Source organism: Ovis aries, chromosome 2 (genome assembly GCF_016772045.2).
Source record: "Ovis aries strain OAR_USU_Benz2616 breed Rambouillet chromosome 2, ARS-UI_Ramb_v3.0, whole genome shotgun sequence".
Lineage (NCBI taxonomy): Eukaryota > Metazoa > Chordata > Mammalia > Artiodactyla > Bovidae > Ovis > Ovis aries.
In genome coordinates this window covers 186802013-186819265 of record NC_056055.1, presented here as the reverse complement: position 1 = coordinate 186819265, position 17253 = coordinate 186802013, and the positions used below count along the sequence as shown (strand labels likewise).

General features: G+C 43.5%; 1 protein-coding gene across 27 annotated transcripts in view; it reads left to right on the top strand.

The window, feature by feature from the left end:
• The window catches only part of CLASP1 (cytoplasmic linker associated protein 1), a 272898-nt gene that overhangs the window by 101424 nt on the left and 154221 nt on the right, over positions 1 to 17253 (top strand). For all 27 annotated transcript variants that reach the window (XM_060411218.1, XM_060411217.1, XM_060411213.1 and 24 more), the window contains exon 7: positions 6589 to 6686. In XM_060411218.1, coding sequence (XP_060267201.1) covers positions 6589 to 6686 — 98 coding nt within the window. The remainder of the gene's footprint in view (positions 1 to 6588; positions 6687 to 17253) is intronic.

The window sequence follows — 17253 nt, the reverse complement described above, 5'->3', positions numbered from 1 at the left end:
TGTCTTCCTGGTGCTGTCACTGCACTGGGTGCCCAGCATTATGGTCAGCTTCCATCCAGCTCTCAGTCCTTTGGTGCTGGTGGTGGTATGCGTGTGGGTGTGGGTGGGTGTGGGTGTGGGTGGGTAGAGGGCTCTGCATGGTGATGGTGGTGGTGTGGGAGTGGGTGTGTGTGGGGGGGTGGTGTGGGTGGAGGGCTCTGCATGGTCCTGCATGTGGCTCCTCACGTCAGTGGGATTTACCTTTAAGGTGAACCCTGTAGACACTCCTGCCCCAGAGGATGTGAGTCCTTTGATTGTGGTCTCATTGTACAGTGACCCAGCTCCTCAGTGGACCCCACACACAGGCTGTGTGGCTTAGGATGCTTTTGGCTGCTGAAAGTAATTCAATCACGAGAGCAGCGGGGACAACGTATTGTCCCCTGTGAAGGGGGCCCAAAGGAGGGAGGCCGCAGGGCGTGTAGCAGTTGTGTGACGTCCCCGGGCCTGTACGTGCCTGGTTTTCTGCTGGGCTGCCCACCCCCTGGGCTTTCTTCTCTGCAGCTCTGCTCACAGGCCTGGCACGGGTGTAGCCCAGCTGTGTGTGTGTTCGGCCCTCCTGGCAGATGAAAATGTGGTGTTCCTCTGTCCCTGTCGTGTTTTCAGCTTTTTTATATTGAAAGGTTCATGGTTAGATAAAGTGGAGAGAGGGTTGTGCTGCACCCCCCATCATGCAGCCACAGCAGCGGACCACTCAAGGCCAGTTTACTTTCATCGCTTTTGCTCCCCCACCCCATCATTTGGAAGCAGAATGTACTGAATGGATGATTTTGAAGGAAATCTTAGCCATCAGGTGGTTTAGTTCTTGACTCCTCCCCACCTAATCTCAACACCACCGTTGCTTCCTGCCCCTTTAGAATGGCTCGTTCCCTTCCCTTGTGCCATTAAATGCCCAGTCCACGTACGCTTCCCTCCCGGGTCTCCTGTGGTATAGTGTTCCCTGCGTTTCTTTCCCCAAGTGGAGAGATGTTTTCCAGAAGCTTTCCTCAGGTTTCCTGTCGCATCTCATGGTTGAGAGTTGTATCTCGGGGGAGGGACAGGAGCATGGGGTGGCTTTACACTCATGATGTAAACAGCTAAATGTTTCCTTCCTAGCTGAAGTCAGAGTTTCCCCCTTTGGGGTGTGGGTTGCAGAACAGGGCCTATGTCTGTTGCCTAGGAGTACAGGGCAAAGGCAGCCAGCAGTCTTGAGACACTTGCTCAACAGGGCGTTCCTCACCGGATTGGAGAAGGAAATGGCAACCCACTCCAGTATTCTTGCCTAGAAAATCCCATAAACAGAGGACCTTGGTAGGCTATAGTCCATGGGGTCAGAAAGAGTCAGACACGACTGAGCGACTTCACTTTCACTTTCTGCCAGATAGGAGAAACTCCAGTTCTGCCTGGAAACCTCTGATATACTTTCATTAGCTGCCCAGCTGGCCTCAGGCAGTGAGGTATTGATTGTGTCTGCATGCCCTCAGCACCACCCCCCGCCCGCCCGCACCCCCCGCACCGTCTGCTGTCTGTTTTCCTGAGGAGTTTGATCTGCTATGGAGGATAGGGTGACTTTGGCTTTGCAGGAGTTTCTGGGGCCCTCCCTTTCCCTGAGGGTGAGGTTTCCCCTTGAGTTTCAGGCTGTGTAGGGAGCCTGTTTCCTGCCACTCACATCTGGGTGTGTGTAATGAGGTGAAGTGATAGGCACGTCCTGGGGCCCTTGTCTTTTGCTACCTGAGTGGTCCGAGCTTTGGGGTTCCTTTGCAAGGTGCGCCTGCGGATGGCCAGAAGCCAGACTGGGACCTACCTCGTTGCATGTAGAGGTGAACACTGCTTTATCCCTTCAGCCTCAATTGACTTGCTTCAGGGACACTTGTCTTCTCAGCTGGGTTACAGTACTCTGTAGTACCACACACAGTCTCTTCTGTGATTCTTGAATTGAGGGTCGTTCAACTGACCCCATAGCTTTCTGAGCCTGAAGAGTAGTTATTTAAAGGCTAAGGTTGTTAGTCTGAAAGATGTAGATAATACCAGCTCCACCAGCCATTGTGTTGAGTGCTTCGTATTCAGGACCACAGGGCACAAACAGCTGGCCTGAACTTGAATTTCAGCCTACAGATGTGTGTGTGTCTATACACGTGTCTGCAGGGTGATTTTTACTTTTGGAGTTTGGACAGTTTTACATTTGGGAGATGTGTATTTCTGATTTTTCTGCAAAGAGTGAGGATGAGGCAGAGCTGTACTTGCAGCACCCCAGTATGTGTGCCCCCATGGCCATGAGCTGGTGGCATGCTGGCAGCTGCCTGCCTGAGGCCGCATTCCCCTGTCCTCTGCCCTCGGGGTCCCCTCCCGGGGTCCTGGGTCCTCATCCTCCCACCCTGTTCTGCCCATCGTGTTACCTGCCTGGGCCATGTGGCACCCTAGTTTGGTACCTAATAGGCAGTCAGATATTTGTTGAATTGAATCCATTATTTTTTTAACCCCAAAGCAACCTTCCAGTTATGAAGGAGGAAATTGAGATTAAAAGAATTAAAATACTTTGTCTAAAGTTACATAGTCTCTAAATGGCCAAGTAGGTCCTGAGGGCTACTTTGACTCTGAGCCTAGTAATTTTGTTGATTGATTGAATGAATGAGTGATTCTTTGAATTCTATAGTGCTTTACAGTTTTCTGAAGTTACACACACAATTTCATATAGTAGTCCCATGCTGCTGCTGCTGCTAAGTCGCTTCAGTCGTGTCCGGCTCTGTGCGACCCCATAGATGGCAGCCCACGAGGCTCCCCTGTCCCTGGGATTCTCCAGGCAAGAACACTGGAGTGGGTTTGCCATTTCCTTCTCCAGTGCATGAAAGTGAAAAGTGAAAGGGAAGTCACTCAGTCGTGTCCGACTCTCAGCCACCACATGGACTGCAGCCCACCAGGCTCCTCCATCCATGGGATTTTCCAGGCAAGAGTACTGGAGTGGGTTGCCATTGCCTTCTCCAAGTAGTCGCATAATAACCCCCTTTTCACCCCTGTATTGCCCCTGCCCCCTTCCCTCTCCTTGCTGGCAGCCACTAGTGTGTTTTCTCTATCCGAATGTTTCTTTTTTGGTTTATTCACTAGTTTGTTGTGTTTTTTAGATTCCACATATAAGTGATATCCGTGTTTGCCTTTCTCTGTCGGACTTATTCCACTTAGAAAGCTAGTCATTTTTCCACTAAATCCCTTAAACTCTTTACAGCTGGACTTGTAAGTAGCAGACAGGATATTGATTGCTCTTTAAAGAGTTTCCCCAGTGTGACCTGCTCTGGCTCTGAGCAGATGCCATGATTAGAAGTAAGCAGTGGTGATGCACCTGTCATTATTTCAGACAGTGGCATTGACTGCTGTTGTAAGATGTGCATGTCTCAATATGAAAATGTTTCCTGACATCAGAAATTTTTTCCTTTCCAAAATAGTCTGGTAGTCTCTGTTATTAAGCTCAGGCTACCATGGCAGAATACCATAGACGGGGAGGCTTGAACAAGTGAAATTTGTTTCTGGCAGTCCTGGATCAGGGTGCCAGCATGGCCGGCTCTGGTGAGGGTTCTCATCCCATTTTGCAGACATAGAGAGCTCTCTTGGCATCTCTCTTACAAAGACAGCCCTCCTGTCGTATCAGGCCTACTCGTATGACCTCATTTAACCTTCACAGGCCCTGTCTCTGTCTGCACTCACATTGGGCTTCAATAGAGGAATTTTTTCGGGGGCTGGCACTGGTGGTGGTGGGGTGTCACATACACAGTTCGGTACATAGCATCAGGTTTTAGGTGAGAAGATAGCAAGAACCTGGAATTTGCCTATCTATCACAAGGGAAAAAATGTGAGTAAAATTACCTGTCATGCACTACTGTTAATCATAGGGTGACTTGCAGTGTTCAGGATTGTAAATTGTTCGTATTCCTACTTCCTTCCTCTTTCCTTCACTCTCTGTTTCTTTGATTTCATTGCTTGAGACCAAATCTGGAATCATGTTGTTCTCCTGTCTGTACCTGCTCTCCTCCCCCGGGTACCCCCCACAGGCTGGCCTTGAATTCATTGGATTAAAATTTTCTTTTTCTTTCCACCTTTTTACTGGCAAAGTTTTAGACCTGTAGAAAAATGGAAAGGGTAGTATAGTGAACAGCCATATTTACCATTTAACGTTCTGTCACATTTGTTTTATATGAATACTTATGCACACATGTACACACATATACACAGAGAAATACTTTTTATTCTTGAACCATGTGAAAGTATCTAGCACACATGATCTTTTTACTTCTATATAATAACAGATATTTTTATATAATCACATGTTTTCACATGAGAAATTTAACATTGATAAACTATTAAGTTAGTACAAAAGTAATTGCAGTTTTGGGCCATAGATTTTAAATCACTATAACTAGGCTCAAACACGTTTATTAATCAGAATAGGAACCGTTGGAATCAACATACTTTGCCAACGAGAAGTAAGTTTGTTTATTCCTGTAGCATAAAAATCCATGCTTTGGGATTTGATGAACTCTTGGAAAGAATTTCCTGCCTCCTTCTGGTTTGTAGGTGTTTTCCCTGCAAAAAGTTATAGAGATGCTTGAAGAGGTTGTAGTTGGTTGGTGAGAGGTGAGGTGAACGTGTGGATAAGGCAAAACGTCGTAGCCCAGTTTGTTCAACTTTTGAGTTTTTGGTTGTGCAGCATGTGATCAGGCATGTTGTGGAGAAGAACTGGGCCCATTCTGTTGGCCCATTCTAGCTGCAGGCATTGCAGTTTCCAGCTCATTTCCTCCATCCGCTGAGCATACTTCTCGGATGTCATGGTTTCACTGGAATTCTGAAAGCTGTAATGGATCAGATGGGCAGGAGACCACCAAAGAGTAACCATGACCTTTTTTTGGTGCACGTCTGGCTTTGAGAAGTGCTTTGGAGCTACCTCTCAGTCCAACCACAGAGCTGGTCAATCGCCAGCTGTTGTATAAAATCCACTTTTAATTGCCTGCCAGGCTCCTCTGTCCATGGAATTCTCTAGGCAAGAATACTGGAGTGGGTTGCCATTTTCTTCTCCAGGGGTTTAATTGCACATCACAATTCAATTGAGAAATGGTTTGTTGTCATATAGAATAAGAGAAGACGACAATTCAAAACAAGTTGTTTTTTTTTTTTTATTTTCGGTCAGCTCATGAGGCACCCACTTATCGAGCTTTTCCACCTTTCCAATTTGCTTCAAATGCTGAATGATCAGAATTAGCAATGTTGAGTTCTTTGGCAACTTCTGTAGTTTCAAGAGGATCAGCTTCGATGATTGCTCTCAGTTAGTTGTTGTCAGCTTCCAGTGGCCGGCCGCTGCACTCCTCATCTGCAAGGCTCTTGTCTTCTTTGCAGAACTTCTTGAACCACCACTGCACTGTATGTTCATTAGCAGTTCCTGGGCTAAATGTGATGTTGATGTTGCAAGTTGTCTGCACTGTTTTACAACCCATTTTGAACTCAAATAAAAAATCACTCAAATTTACTTTTCATGTAACATCATTTATATAGTCTAAAATAAACAATATGTAAATTAGCAATTAAACAAAGTGAGAAATGTGCATTAAAATGATGTATAACACAACCACATTTATTTAAGAATGTATTCCAATATCAGATGGCAAAGTTCAGCAATCCAAAATCCCAGTTACTTTTGCACCAGCCTAATGTTTGGTATATATACAGTCCATATTCAAATTCCCCCATTTTCTGTTATTTATTTTTTTTTTTTAAATAAAGTTCATTCTGTCTCTGGAGCCTTATTTATCCGGACCTTTCCCCCCCGTCTGTGTTTGGCCAGACTGCTGAAGCTTATGCTGCGCTGCTCTGCCTTCATGCCTCCGCACTGGCTAGTTACCTGTTTGGAGCCTGTCTCATCTCATTTCTTCCTCCTGAAATGCTGTTTCTAAGCACATTTTAAGTGGTTCCTTCCTCTTCCATAAACTGTTTCTTGGTATCCTCTGGTGTGCTCAGTCCCCTCTGCTGTGTGAGCTCTCTGTACTCTTTTGTATAACATTTATTACATCCTGTCCTGTATTAAATGTAGAATTTATGGACTTTTTTCCCATCTACCTTTTAGAACTTTGCACTTCTTGAATTCAGGTGCTGTGTAACCTTTACCAAACTTTTCTGTTGCCAAGTATTTGTTTAATTGGCCTACATCCAGAATGCTACATGGTTTTGTGTGTGTGTGTGTGTGTGTGTGTGTTTTTTAGAATAATTCACTTGTTTGTAGTGTTTTCCACTTTGGTCTGAAATTTCTAGTTTCCAGACATCATAAAGGATGAAAAGAACTAAGGGGTATTGACTTTAACATGGACACAGGGTTGGGATCTGAATTTTTTTTCCATACTGTCTGGAGTTGTGCCCGCAGAGTCAGAGCTGTCAAAGCACGGCTTTGTCTCATCCCACGTCTCTAAGGGGTTGTGTTCAGAGTCACGTCGGTGAGTGGGTGATGAACTTGGGGTGTTGGATAGCCTGTTGTGTCCGCAGCAGGAAGCGCTGGGGAATGACACAGAGCAGCTGTAAGATCTCTTCTTTTGTATCTAGGTTCGAGATGCAGCAATAAACAGCTTAGTGGAAATTTACAGACATGTAGGAGAACGTGTGAGGGCAGATCTCAGTAAGAAAGGATTGCCGCAGTCCCGGTGAGTTCGGACGCTTTCCTTCTCTTGCTCTTTCCCTCTTCTTTCTCAGCTAACATCTTGGTTTGCACTGCTTATTTTGTTATGGGGTAATTGTTTTTGAAAGACTATATGGTGAGAAGATTGGTGGATGGTGATCTTGTCCAGATCATGTCTCAGGGGTCCCCTTTCATTCCACTTGCTCAAAAGTAAGACTTTTCTCACCCAGACATCTGACCTGATCCCATGCTACAGACTGTTTTTAGAAGCATATTTAAAAGTGATTGGTGTTGAAAGATTTTGCATTCTCTGGGTTCATGTGGTTCTACACTTCGTATGTACATGGAACCTGGTATCTTGGGTCCTTGGAATGTATTTGTTTGAATGAAGCCTTTCCCAGATAAATCTGGATAGAAATATATCAGTGATAATTCTGGACATCTTTGAGATGTTAGCCTTCTGGCTAGTAATGCCAGTTTCAACATCCAAGTCTCCAGTGCAAGGAGATTATTGTCTTACCATATCGAGAGTCCCCTTGAGTCCACAGGTGTTTCTGTTGTCAGACTTTTAAAAATAATGAAAAATCAGTTATCTATGATTTTTAACTATGATGTAGAAATTTTATACCAAATGAATTTTAAACCTTTTGACTGTCTAATTGGGAGAAAGTAATATGAAAACCCTGGGAAGTTAGGCCTGGATGGGACTCACCAAGTGATTTATCTGGACCTGTCATTGTGCTCAGGGGGACAGCTGAGGCCCAGTGACAGGAAGTGACTGGAGACATGACCCAGCTAGAAAGTCAGGGCTCAAGCTGATACTCTGTGCTTCATTTTCTCTGTCCATTCCACAGATGAGCTTGCAGAGTATTGGGCATCTCCATCTGGGGCAGAATATTGAGATACACAGGAGCCACCTGTCGTGACGTCCCTCAGTTGGATGTGATGGAAGTGGGTGACTGACCCTGCAGTCAGGGTGCCAGTGACACTTGAGGGGGGAATCCTTCCTTGTTGAGTGTCACATCTGACCCCAGTGTTGCTTTCATCATGGTCCCTGGGCCTTTGTTTTTTTTTTTTTTAAAGCACTACAAAACAGTAGAAGGTGCTGGGGATACTCTGTACTAGCAGACAGCGTGATCCACGAGCCCTGGGGTAGGAGTCAGCAGTTAGTGTGGTGGACACCAGCCATTTACACTGAAGCCTTGCAGTGGACAGGGTCAACAGACAAGAATAGAACTACTTCTCATGTTTTTTACATGAAGGTAGTCTGTGAGAACAGGGCTTTTTAATTCCTGTATTTTATGAACCTCCACCTTGTAGTCTCTGGATATATAGTGAGAACACTTGGGAGGGAGAAGAACTACAAAGTACTGACCAGGCTCTTAGGGAAAACTGGAGACTGCAGGGAAGCAGGGGCTAGTTAGTGATGATGTCACCATCATTGCTGGGGAAATGGGTCTCGGGCCGTGAGAACCTCTCCTGCCCAAGGCCTGGTGTCACCATGCTGAGTGCCTCATGGTGAGCCTAGGCCATGGCCGGCCTGTCTTGCCCATGGGATTCCTGTGTCATGTTCAGCGGTTGCTACAGCAGCTGGCAGCTGGGCACGTGACATGGTGAAACTGAGGTCTGGCGAGGTGGGCACGGAGGGCGAGTCACCTTGCAGACCGAGGCGTCCTTACATAGGCCTGCACGTGGGGTCGGCCTGGGCTCTGCCTGGACACTAGAATGTGGGGCTGCCACATTACGTCCACAGGGGGGTCGGGAGTCTGGCCCGGGCGTGGCTGCCCACCTGCCTTCCTGTTGGGACGCTGGCATTGTGGAGCCTTTGGCAGTGCTGGGTGAACAGCCCCACAAACCCTGGCCTTCAGATTTAATGAGCTTGCCTAGTGCCAGCATTCCATGCATCTTGTCCTGGCTTGTGGCTGGGAATTGAGCATGTCCTGTGTGATTCCACCAGGAGAAACTCCAGGAATCTTGAGTCTAGTTTCCTGTGGTCCTCACCCCTTTGCTGATTTTCCTTTCTGTCCTTTTATATTGTAATAATCACAGCTGTCAGTGTGACTCTGTGCCGAGGCCCTGAGTCCTCCCAGTGACTCGTGAAACCTGGACTGGTCTTAGGGACTCCACAGAGTGAGTTAGGTAAGGTCCTGGAGCTGGGGCTAGAGCCTTCTCTTGCAGACTCCCAGTCTTGGTTTTTTCCCCCACTGTCAACTCTACTCTCTTAAACAAAGAAAAAAAAAGATTAAAAAGAAGTAACAGAAGAGTTAGTACCTCTGTGGTTAGGAATGAGAGTTTCCACTGTCTCATGTTAGCTGAAATCCTTCCTCAAATTCTGGACCGAAAGGAGAGGGTAAGCCTAAGGAAGTGACCCACAGCTTTATAGCCATTGTCATAAAGCTGGCAGACACAGTGCTTGAAGAACTAGGCTGTTAGTTCTTTATAAAACTTGACTGGAAGAATCGGAAACTTCATTTATCTTTATATTTATTACAAGACACTTACATAAAACCTTGCACTATGAGGGTCAGAAGCTCTGACTGTCACCTCAATTTTGATGGGGAGGAGTCCAGATAGAATAGGTCATAGAAAGAATCTCCTTCCATCATTTGGAAAGCACAGCCTCTGCTCTGTGTGGCTCCAGGTGGCCGGCTAGAATACTTTGAGTATCCTAGACTTCTTTTACATCATTATAGGTTTTTTGTTGTTGTTACATGAGCATAGAAGAGTCTTTAGCTTGGCAAGATTCCATAGCACTAACAAAATATTGAGGAATTTGCTTAATGTTTTCTAAAACTTGCCTTTAGTCCTGGAATAAAAAATGTTGTCCTCTAGCAGCTGTCCTTGGCAGTCCAGTGGTTAAGAATCCACGTGTCCATTTCAGGGGACACAATTTTGATACCTGGTTGGGGAACTAGGATCCCACATGCCGTGCAATGCAGCAGAAAAAGAGAAAATGTTATCTTCTCATGAGTTTGTTCATTGAGTGAGTACTGTATTTGAGAAGAAGATTAGTTATGTCTCTAGGAAATAAAATACATGATGAAAAAGGATGCCTTTCTCATGTCAGCTAACTGATGTAGTAAGAGTGATCTGATTTAGGCAGCAGTTTTCTTTGCCCATTTCACAAAGGAGAGTGAGTTGCGTATTCTTCAGCTTCACTTTGAAGGAGCTGGAATCATCCTTTGGGGCCATGTGTTCCATTCTTATTTGAGTATGTCATCTGTTGGCTAACGTCACTTTCATCCAGGGGAGAGAGAGGAGATATTCAGCCCAATCTCCATCTTGGAGGGTGTCCCCTGTGTAGGGTCTCAGCACAGCTGCGCTGTGAATGTCAGTCAGCATAGTGTTTGGGCATTTTCTGTTGTTTTACACGTATTGTTTTCACAGTCCACATGCATGATGTGTTCAGAAACCGAGTCCTACACGGTTCACTTCTCACTATCCATTTTAAGAGGCCATATCGCAGTAGGATATTTGTGAGATGTCTCTGGATCTAAGGAAAATGTCGGTAGGTTCCTGTCACTTACTGTCCAAGGCTTCCCTTCACAGACAGATGCTGTCTGCCCACGTGGACACTCACTGTCACCCCTCTGTATATGCCAGAAAATATTTCTATTCCATATGGTATGATTTAATTTGTGAGGCTTTGGTAAAATGATTGCTGGTGTGAAATTTCTTCTGGAACCATCATTTGGGAACCAAGCTCCTGAAACAGCAGCTGCTTTAAATCTGATGATAGTTTTAAGTTCTGCTGCTGCTGCTGCTAAGTCGCTTCAGCCGTGTCCGACTCTGTGCGACCCCATAGACGGCAGCCCACCAGGCTCCCCCATCCCTGGGATTCTCCAGGCAAGAACACTGGAGTGGGTTGCCATTTCCTTCTCCAATGCGTGAACGTGAAAAGTGAAAGTGAAGTCGCTCAGTCGTGCCCACCTCTTAGTGACCCCCTTGACTGCAGCCTACCAGCCTTCTCCGTCCATGGGATTTTCCAGGCAAGAGTACTGGAGTGGATTGCCATTCTAGATAGAGCTTAAACATGTCGTTGGATGCATTTTAACTCTTTGGTGAACTTTCTTTGTGAGCCTGAAGTTTTGAATATTGCTCTCATAGTATTTGTTTATAAAAACCTTGCAAACATTCACTAGACATTATCATCTAATGATTGTAAAGGGGAGAATTGAAGCTTTCTTATTTTTGGTTTTAATTTGCTTGCTAAAACTTTGGTGTTAAAAGGGAGGGCCCAGGGCAAAAGCAGATGAGAAATGTGCTCTGTAACACCCCTCTCGTTTCTTTCTTTAAAAGATTCATTTTTTGGCTGCACGGGGTCTCTGTTGCTGCTTGAAGCCCTTCTCTAGTTGTGGGGGATGGGGCTGCTCTCTAGTCGCAGCGCTCAGGCTGCTTCTTGGGGTGGTTCCTCTTGTTGGAAAGCGTGAGCTCTAGAACATGGGCTCAGTAGCTGTGGCTCACAGGCTTTGTTGGCTCTGCAGCACATGGGGTCTTCCCGGACCAGGGATCAAACCCGTGTTCCTTGCATTTGCAGGCGGATTCTTAAGCCCTGGAGCACTAGTGAAGTCCACCCCTGTCATTTCTAAATTTTATTTTCTGTAAGTCATTCATACAGAGAGGGTTGACTAGATTTACAAGATACATTGAAAAAAAGGCAGTTTCTTATCTCTTCTGCCACTTTTCCTCAGAGGAAAACCCTTCAGCTGTTTTTACTGGCTCTCTTGTGTCTGTTGCTTTGTCTCTGAGTACTGTGCATGTACTGCTATTTCTCAGTTTTTGTCACTCTTAAGAATTTTACTTCACGTTATGAAGGGTGGATTTCAGTTCTGTCCTCCTACCCTCCCTCAGGTATAGTTACCCTCTACCTCCACCAAAGCTAGTCCTGTCTGCGTTTTGATTGGGACACTGTTGGCTTTCTGCCGTCACTGTGCGTGCCGTTCACAGCTCATTGTTTATATCTGGTGAACCGTGATGACTTTGCCTCCCCCCTCCCCACCTCCACCCTGTGGGTTCCCGGGGTTTGTCTGACTTTCACCTGTGTAGTTGTCTATTTGCATCTCCTGTGCTTGGCTGTCTACATACTGCCAAGTCAGGTGCGTCTCCTTGAGCCTGCCTTCCCGTCCACACCAGCCCCCTCTTCTGCCTTTTGCTTTATCATCCTCCTGGGGCTGCACACACCTTTCTCGGCAGGTGCGCCTACTGATTCTTGGAGACATCGTCTTTCTTGGTTTTCTCCCTCACCAGTAACTTTCTGAGGAAAGACGTGGAGAAGAACAGTTTTTTGAGTTTGGGAATATCTTTATTCTCTCTTGATACTGATAGTTTGTCAGGGTCTAGAAATCTAGGTTACAAGTCCTTTTTTTCATCCAAAATGTGGAAGCTAATGTGCCTCCCTCCCTCATTGAGTCCCAGCTTTCAGTGTTTCTAGTGAGAAGTCCATAGTCATTCTGATTTTCTGGTCATGTGTGGTCACTTGCTTCTCTTTGTTCTCCTTGTTGATCTGAAACTTGATAGTAGACCTTATGTGAGACTAGTTTCTTATGCATTTGGAGGGCCTTTCACAACGGAACTTCATGTCATCTAGTTCTGGGCAGGTTTCCTTGTAATGACCTCTTGGACTGGTTGATCCTCCGATCCTCTTGTTTTTCTCTCCCATTTATAACTTCTTAGCTTTGCCCTGTGAGTAATGCTGCTGTGAAATTGGGTGTGTAAATACCTGTTCCACTCCCTGCTTTCAGTTCTTTGGGTATATAGTCTAGAAGCTGGAGCAAGGGGTAATTCTTTGTGTAAGTGTTTTGAGGAACTGCTGTTCTGTTCTGTAGTTATTGCACCTGTTTGGGTTTCTGTCAGCAGCGTACATCCTTGCCAAAAATTGTTGTTTTCTGTCTCATTTTGATAAATAGCCATTCTAATGGGTTTCTCATTGTGGTTTTGATCCTCATAGAATTTTTGTTGGAGCTTTGTTGAAAATGAACTGACCGTTAATGTAAAGATTTCTTTCCGTTCACTTACATTCCATTGATCTATATGCCCGTCGTACTAGTAGTACATTGTCTTGACTCATGCAACTTCGTAGTAAATTTTGAAGTCAAAGTTTGTTCTTTCTAAGATTGTTTTGGCAATTCTGGGTGCCTTGCATGTCCTTGTGAATTTTAGGTGTATTTGTCAATTTCTGCCTGAAAAGGGCACCTGGGATTTTGGTAAGAAATGAATCTGTAATGAGTTCGGGCAATATTACCGTCTTAATAACATTGTCTTCCAATCCGTGAACATGGAATGTCTTTCCATTTTTAGAAGTGTTTAATTACTTTAAATGATTGCTCAGTAGTGTCCAGAGGACATGACTTGCACTTCTTTTGTTAAATTTATTCCTTGTGTTTTCTCTTGGGTGCTATTCTAAGTAGAATTTCTTTTCTTATTTTCAATTTCAGATGGTTCATCATTAATATATATAGATTATATATATATATTTTTTTATATTGATCTTGAATCCTGCAACCTTGCTGAACTCACTGGTTCTAATGGTTTTACTGTGGACTTCTTGGGATGTTATAATACAAGATATGTCAACTGCCAGTAGAGAGCTTGTACCTCTTAATCCCCAACTACATATTATCCCTCATCCTTACCTCTTCCCACTGGTAACTGCTAGTTTGTTTTCTGTATCTGTGAGTCTGGTTTTTTGTTTGTTTTGTTCACTAGTTTTATTTTTATTCCACACATAAGTGATAGCATATTGTGTTTGTCTTTTTCTGGCTGGCTTATTTCGTTTGGTATGTTGTACTTTCATTTTCATTCATCTCAAAGTATTATCTAATTTCCCTTTTATTTTCATCTGACCTGTTTGTTTTTAGGGCTGTTCTATTATATTCCAACATTATTTCTATTTGTTATTCATTTCTACTTTTATCCTGTTATAGTCATAAATCATAATTCCTGTGTTCTATGGTTTTAGTTCTTTGAAATTTATTGGAGCTTGTTTTATGGCCCAGTATGTGGTCTGTCCCAGAGAATGTTCCAGGTGCACTTGATAAGAATCTGTATTCTCTTGTTATTGAAACTTGCAATATCGAAGTCATCTCTTAATACTGATGACTGACTTACTTCTCTCTTCAATTCTGTCACTTTTTGTGTTATATATTTGGAGGCTCTCTTCTTGAAAGTGAAAGTTGCTCAGTCATGTCCAACTGTTTACAACCCTATGGGCTATACAGTCCATGGAATTCTCTAGGCCAGAATACTGGAGTGGGTAGCATTCCCTTCTCCAGGGAATCTTCGCCACTCAGGGATTGAACCCAGGTCTCCCACATTGCAGGCATATTCTTTACCAGCTGAGCCATGAGGGAAGCCTTGAATACTGGAGTGGGTAGCCTATCCCTTATCCAGCGGATCTTCCTGACCCAGGAATCGAACCAGGGTCTCGACCTTTTTGTATCATGTATTTGGGGGCTCTGTTCTTAGATGCCTATAATTATGTCTTTCTGATAAATTGATCCTTCTGTCAATGTAAAATGTCCTTCTTTGTCCCTGATAGCACTTTTTGTCTTGAAGTCTATACTGTCTGGTATTAGTATAGCCACCCTAGGTCTCTTTCGAACACTTTTTTCCGTGGATTATCTTTTTATATCCTTTTGCTTTCAGCCCTTTTGTCTTTGTGACTGAAATGAAATCTCTTGTAGACAGAATACAGTTGGGTCTTGATTGTTTATTGAGCCTGAAAATCTTTGTCATTTAATTGAAGTATTTAATTCCATTCATATTTAATGTACTACTGATAAGGTAGACTTTATTTCTGTTATCTTATGTTGCTCTTTGTGTTTTATATGCCATGACTTTTTTATTTCTCTGTTCTTTCCAGTGCTGCCTTATTTTGTAATAAGCAGATACTTTCTAGTGTGCCAGTTTAATTTTCCTGCTATTTTAAATGAAATTAGTAGTGTTTGTTCTGGGAATTTCAGTTTACATTCTTAAATTATAGCAGTCTAATTTGAATTATTATTATTAATTTTAGAATTAAAAACTTTACTCCTACATAGCTCTGTTTTCTTCTCCTCTGTTGTTCTTTTTATGCATATTACATCTTTGTACATTATAAGCTATCCAGCATATAGTTTTCTAATTACTGCTTTGTGTAAGTGTCCTTTTAAGTCATGTAGGACCAGGGTACAGTTAACAATTTAAAAAAAAATTGTACTGTATTTTATATTTACCTATGTTTTGTATTTGTTATTCTTGAGTCGCAAAGTTGTGTCTGACTCTTTTGTGACCTCATGGACTGTAGCTTGGCAGGGCTCTTTGTCCTTGGGATTTCCCAGATAAGAATACTGGAATATTGGTTGTCATTTTTAACCCTGGGGAATCTTCCCGACCCAGGGATTGAACCCAAGTCTCCTGCATTGGCAGGCAGATACTTTACCACTGAGCCACCAGGGAAGCCCGTGTTTTATATTTACCTTTGTAGTATTAGTCACCTCTTGTTATCTGTTGGGGATTGGTTCCAGGACCCACTGTGGATGTCAGAAGTCCATTGATGTGTGAGTCTGTTATATAATTGGGATCGTATTTGTGTATAACGTATGTGTATACTTTAAATCGTCTCTAGATTACTTATAACAATACCTAATACAATGTAAATTCTATGTAAATAGTAGCTGGCATGTGGAAAATTCAAGTTTTCGTTTTCAGTTCAGTTCAGTCGCTCAGTTTTGTCTCTTTGCGACCCCATGGACCACAGCATGCCAGGCCCCCCGTCCATCACCAACTCCTAGAGTTTACCCAAACTCATGTCCATCGAGTCGGTGATACCATCCAACCATCTCATCCTCTGGTGTCCCCTTCTCTTCCTGCCCTCAATCTTTCCCAGCATCAGGGTGTTGTTTTGGAACTGTCTAAAACTTTAAAAAAATCTTTTTGATCCACCATTGGTTGACTCCCTGGATGTAGAACCCATAGATATGGAAGGCTGACTGAACTTTTACTGGTGTTCTTTATATCTTCATGTGAATCTGGGCTATTGTATTCTTTCATTTAAAGTTGAAGGAGTCTGTTGTTTTATTTTTTGCTTATTGAGAAATGTCTGAAATTCTTCATATTCTCCTACTACCCAGGTCTGCACTTTATTATATTGGTAGTATGGCTTCATGTAAAGACTGAAATACCTTTGGTCCAGAGAGACTTCTCTGCTTCATTTTTTGAAGGGTAATTTTCTTGGGTATAGAATTCTTGGTTGAGATTTTTAGTTTTAGGATTTATATTCCCACAACTGTCTGATTTCCATTGTTTTATATGAAAAATCAGTTGTTAGTCTTGTTCAGGAGCCCATGTATTGTGACAGATGGCTTCTTGATTGTTGTTTTCAAAGTATTCTCATGGTCTTTTTTAAAAAAAATCATTTAGTTTTTGTTGTGCTGGGTCTTCACTGCTGCACTTGGGCTTTCTCTAGCTGCAGTAAGTGGGGGCTGCTCTTTGGTGTGGTGCATGAGCTCCCCATTGCAGTGGCTTCTCTTGTTGCAGAGCCCAGGCTCTGGGTGCGCAGGCTTTAGTAGTTGTAGTACAAGGGATCAGTAGTTGTGGGCCGCAGGCTTCATTGCTCTGCAGGATGTTGAATCTTCCCAGAGCAGAGATTGAACCTGTAGCCCCTGCTGTGGCAGTTGGATTTTCATCCACTGTGCCACCAGGGAAGTCCTTCTCCTGGTCCTTTCTTTTCAGCACTTCGCTTTTCATGTGTCTGGGTTAGAATCTCTATAAGTTTATCCTATTGCAAGCTTGTTGAACTTCCTGAATTTGGAACATTTTTGGTCATTATTTCTTCACATATTCTTTTTGTCCTTTTTCCTTTCCCCTCTCCTTCTGGGATTCTCATTGAGTGTATGTGGGTATAAGAAGAAGATAGTCTCGTAGGCTCTGTTTATTATTACCTTTTCCTATTCATTTTTCTTCTGTTTTTCAGACATGATAGTGTCAATTGACTCATCTTCAAGTTTGCTGCTGCTTTGTTCTCTGAGATCACTCAAGTCACTGTTGAGCCTCTAGTGAATTTTTAATTTCAGTTGTCTGTGAATTTTGAGAATTTCCATGATTCTATCTTGGGTTTTCTATCTCTACATTGATATTCTCTGTTTGGTGAGACCTTGGTTCTTATATTTTCCTAACTATATTAATAGTGGTTGATTTCAAATACTCATCTAGGTAGTCCTTTAAGGTTAGTTTCTGTGACTGATTTTTTCCCCCTGTGTATGGGCCGTATTTACTTGTTTCTTTATGTGTCTCCTAAGTTTTTTGTTGAAACTGAACACAAGATTATGCATTGTGACAATTTTGAAAATCACATTCTTCACCTCTCCTCAGGCTTGCTGTTGTTGGTACTTACCGTTTTTGTTGCTCACTGCTTACTTAGTGACTTCATAATTCTATAAGGTCTGTATATTTGGTTGTGTGTGGCTACTATTGTCTTCTCTGCTTGACTGGGTTAGTGTTCAGCTGATGATTAGAAGTTTCCCTTTCATTGCCTTTGCTGAAGGCTCTCTGTGTTGGAACATACTTTCATACTTTGAGATCCAAAGTAGCTATTCAGTGTTATGGCAAGCAGT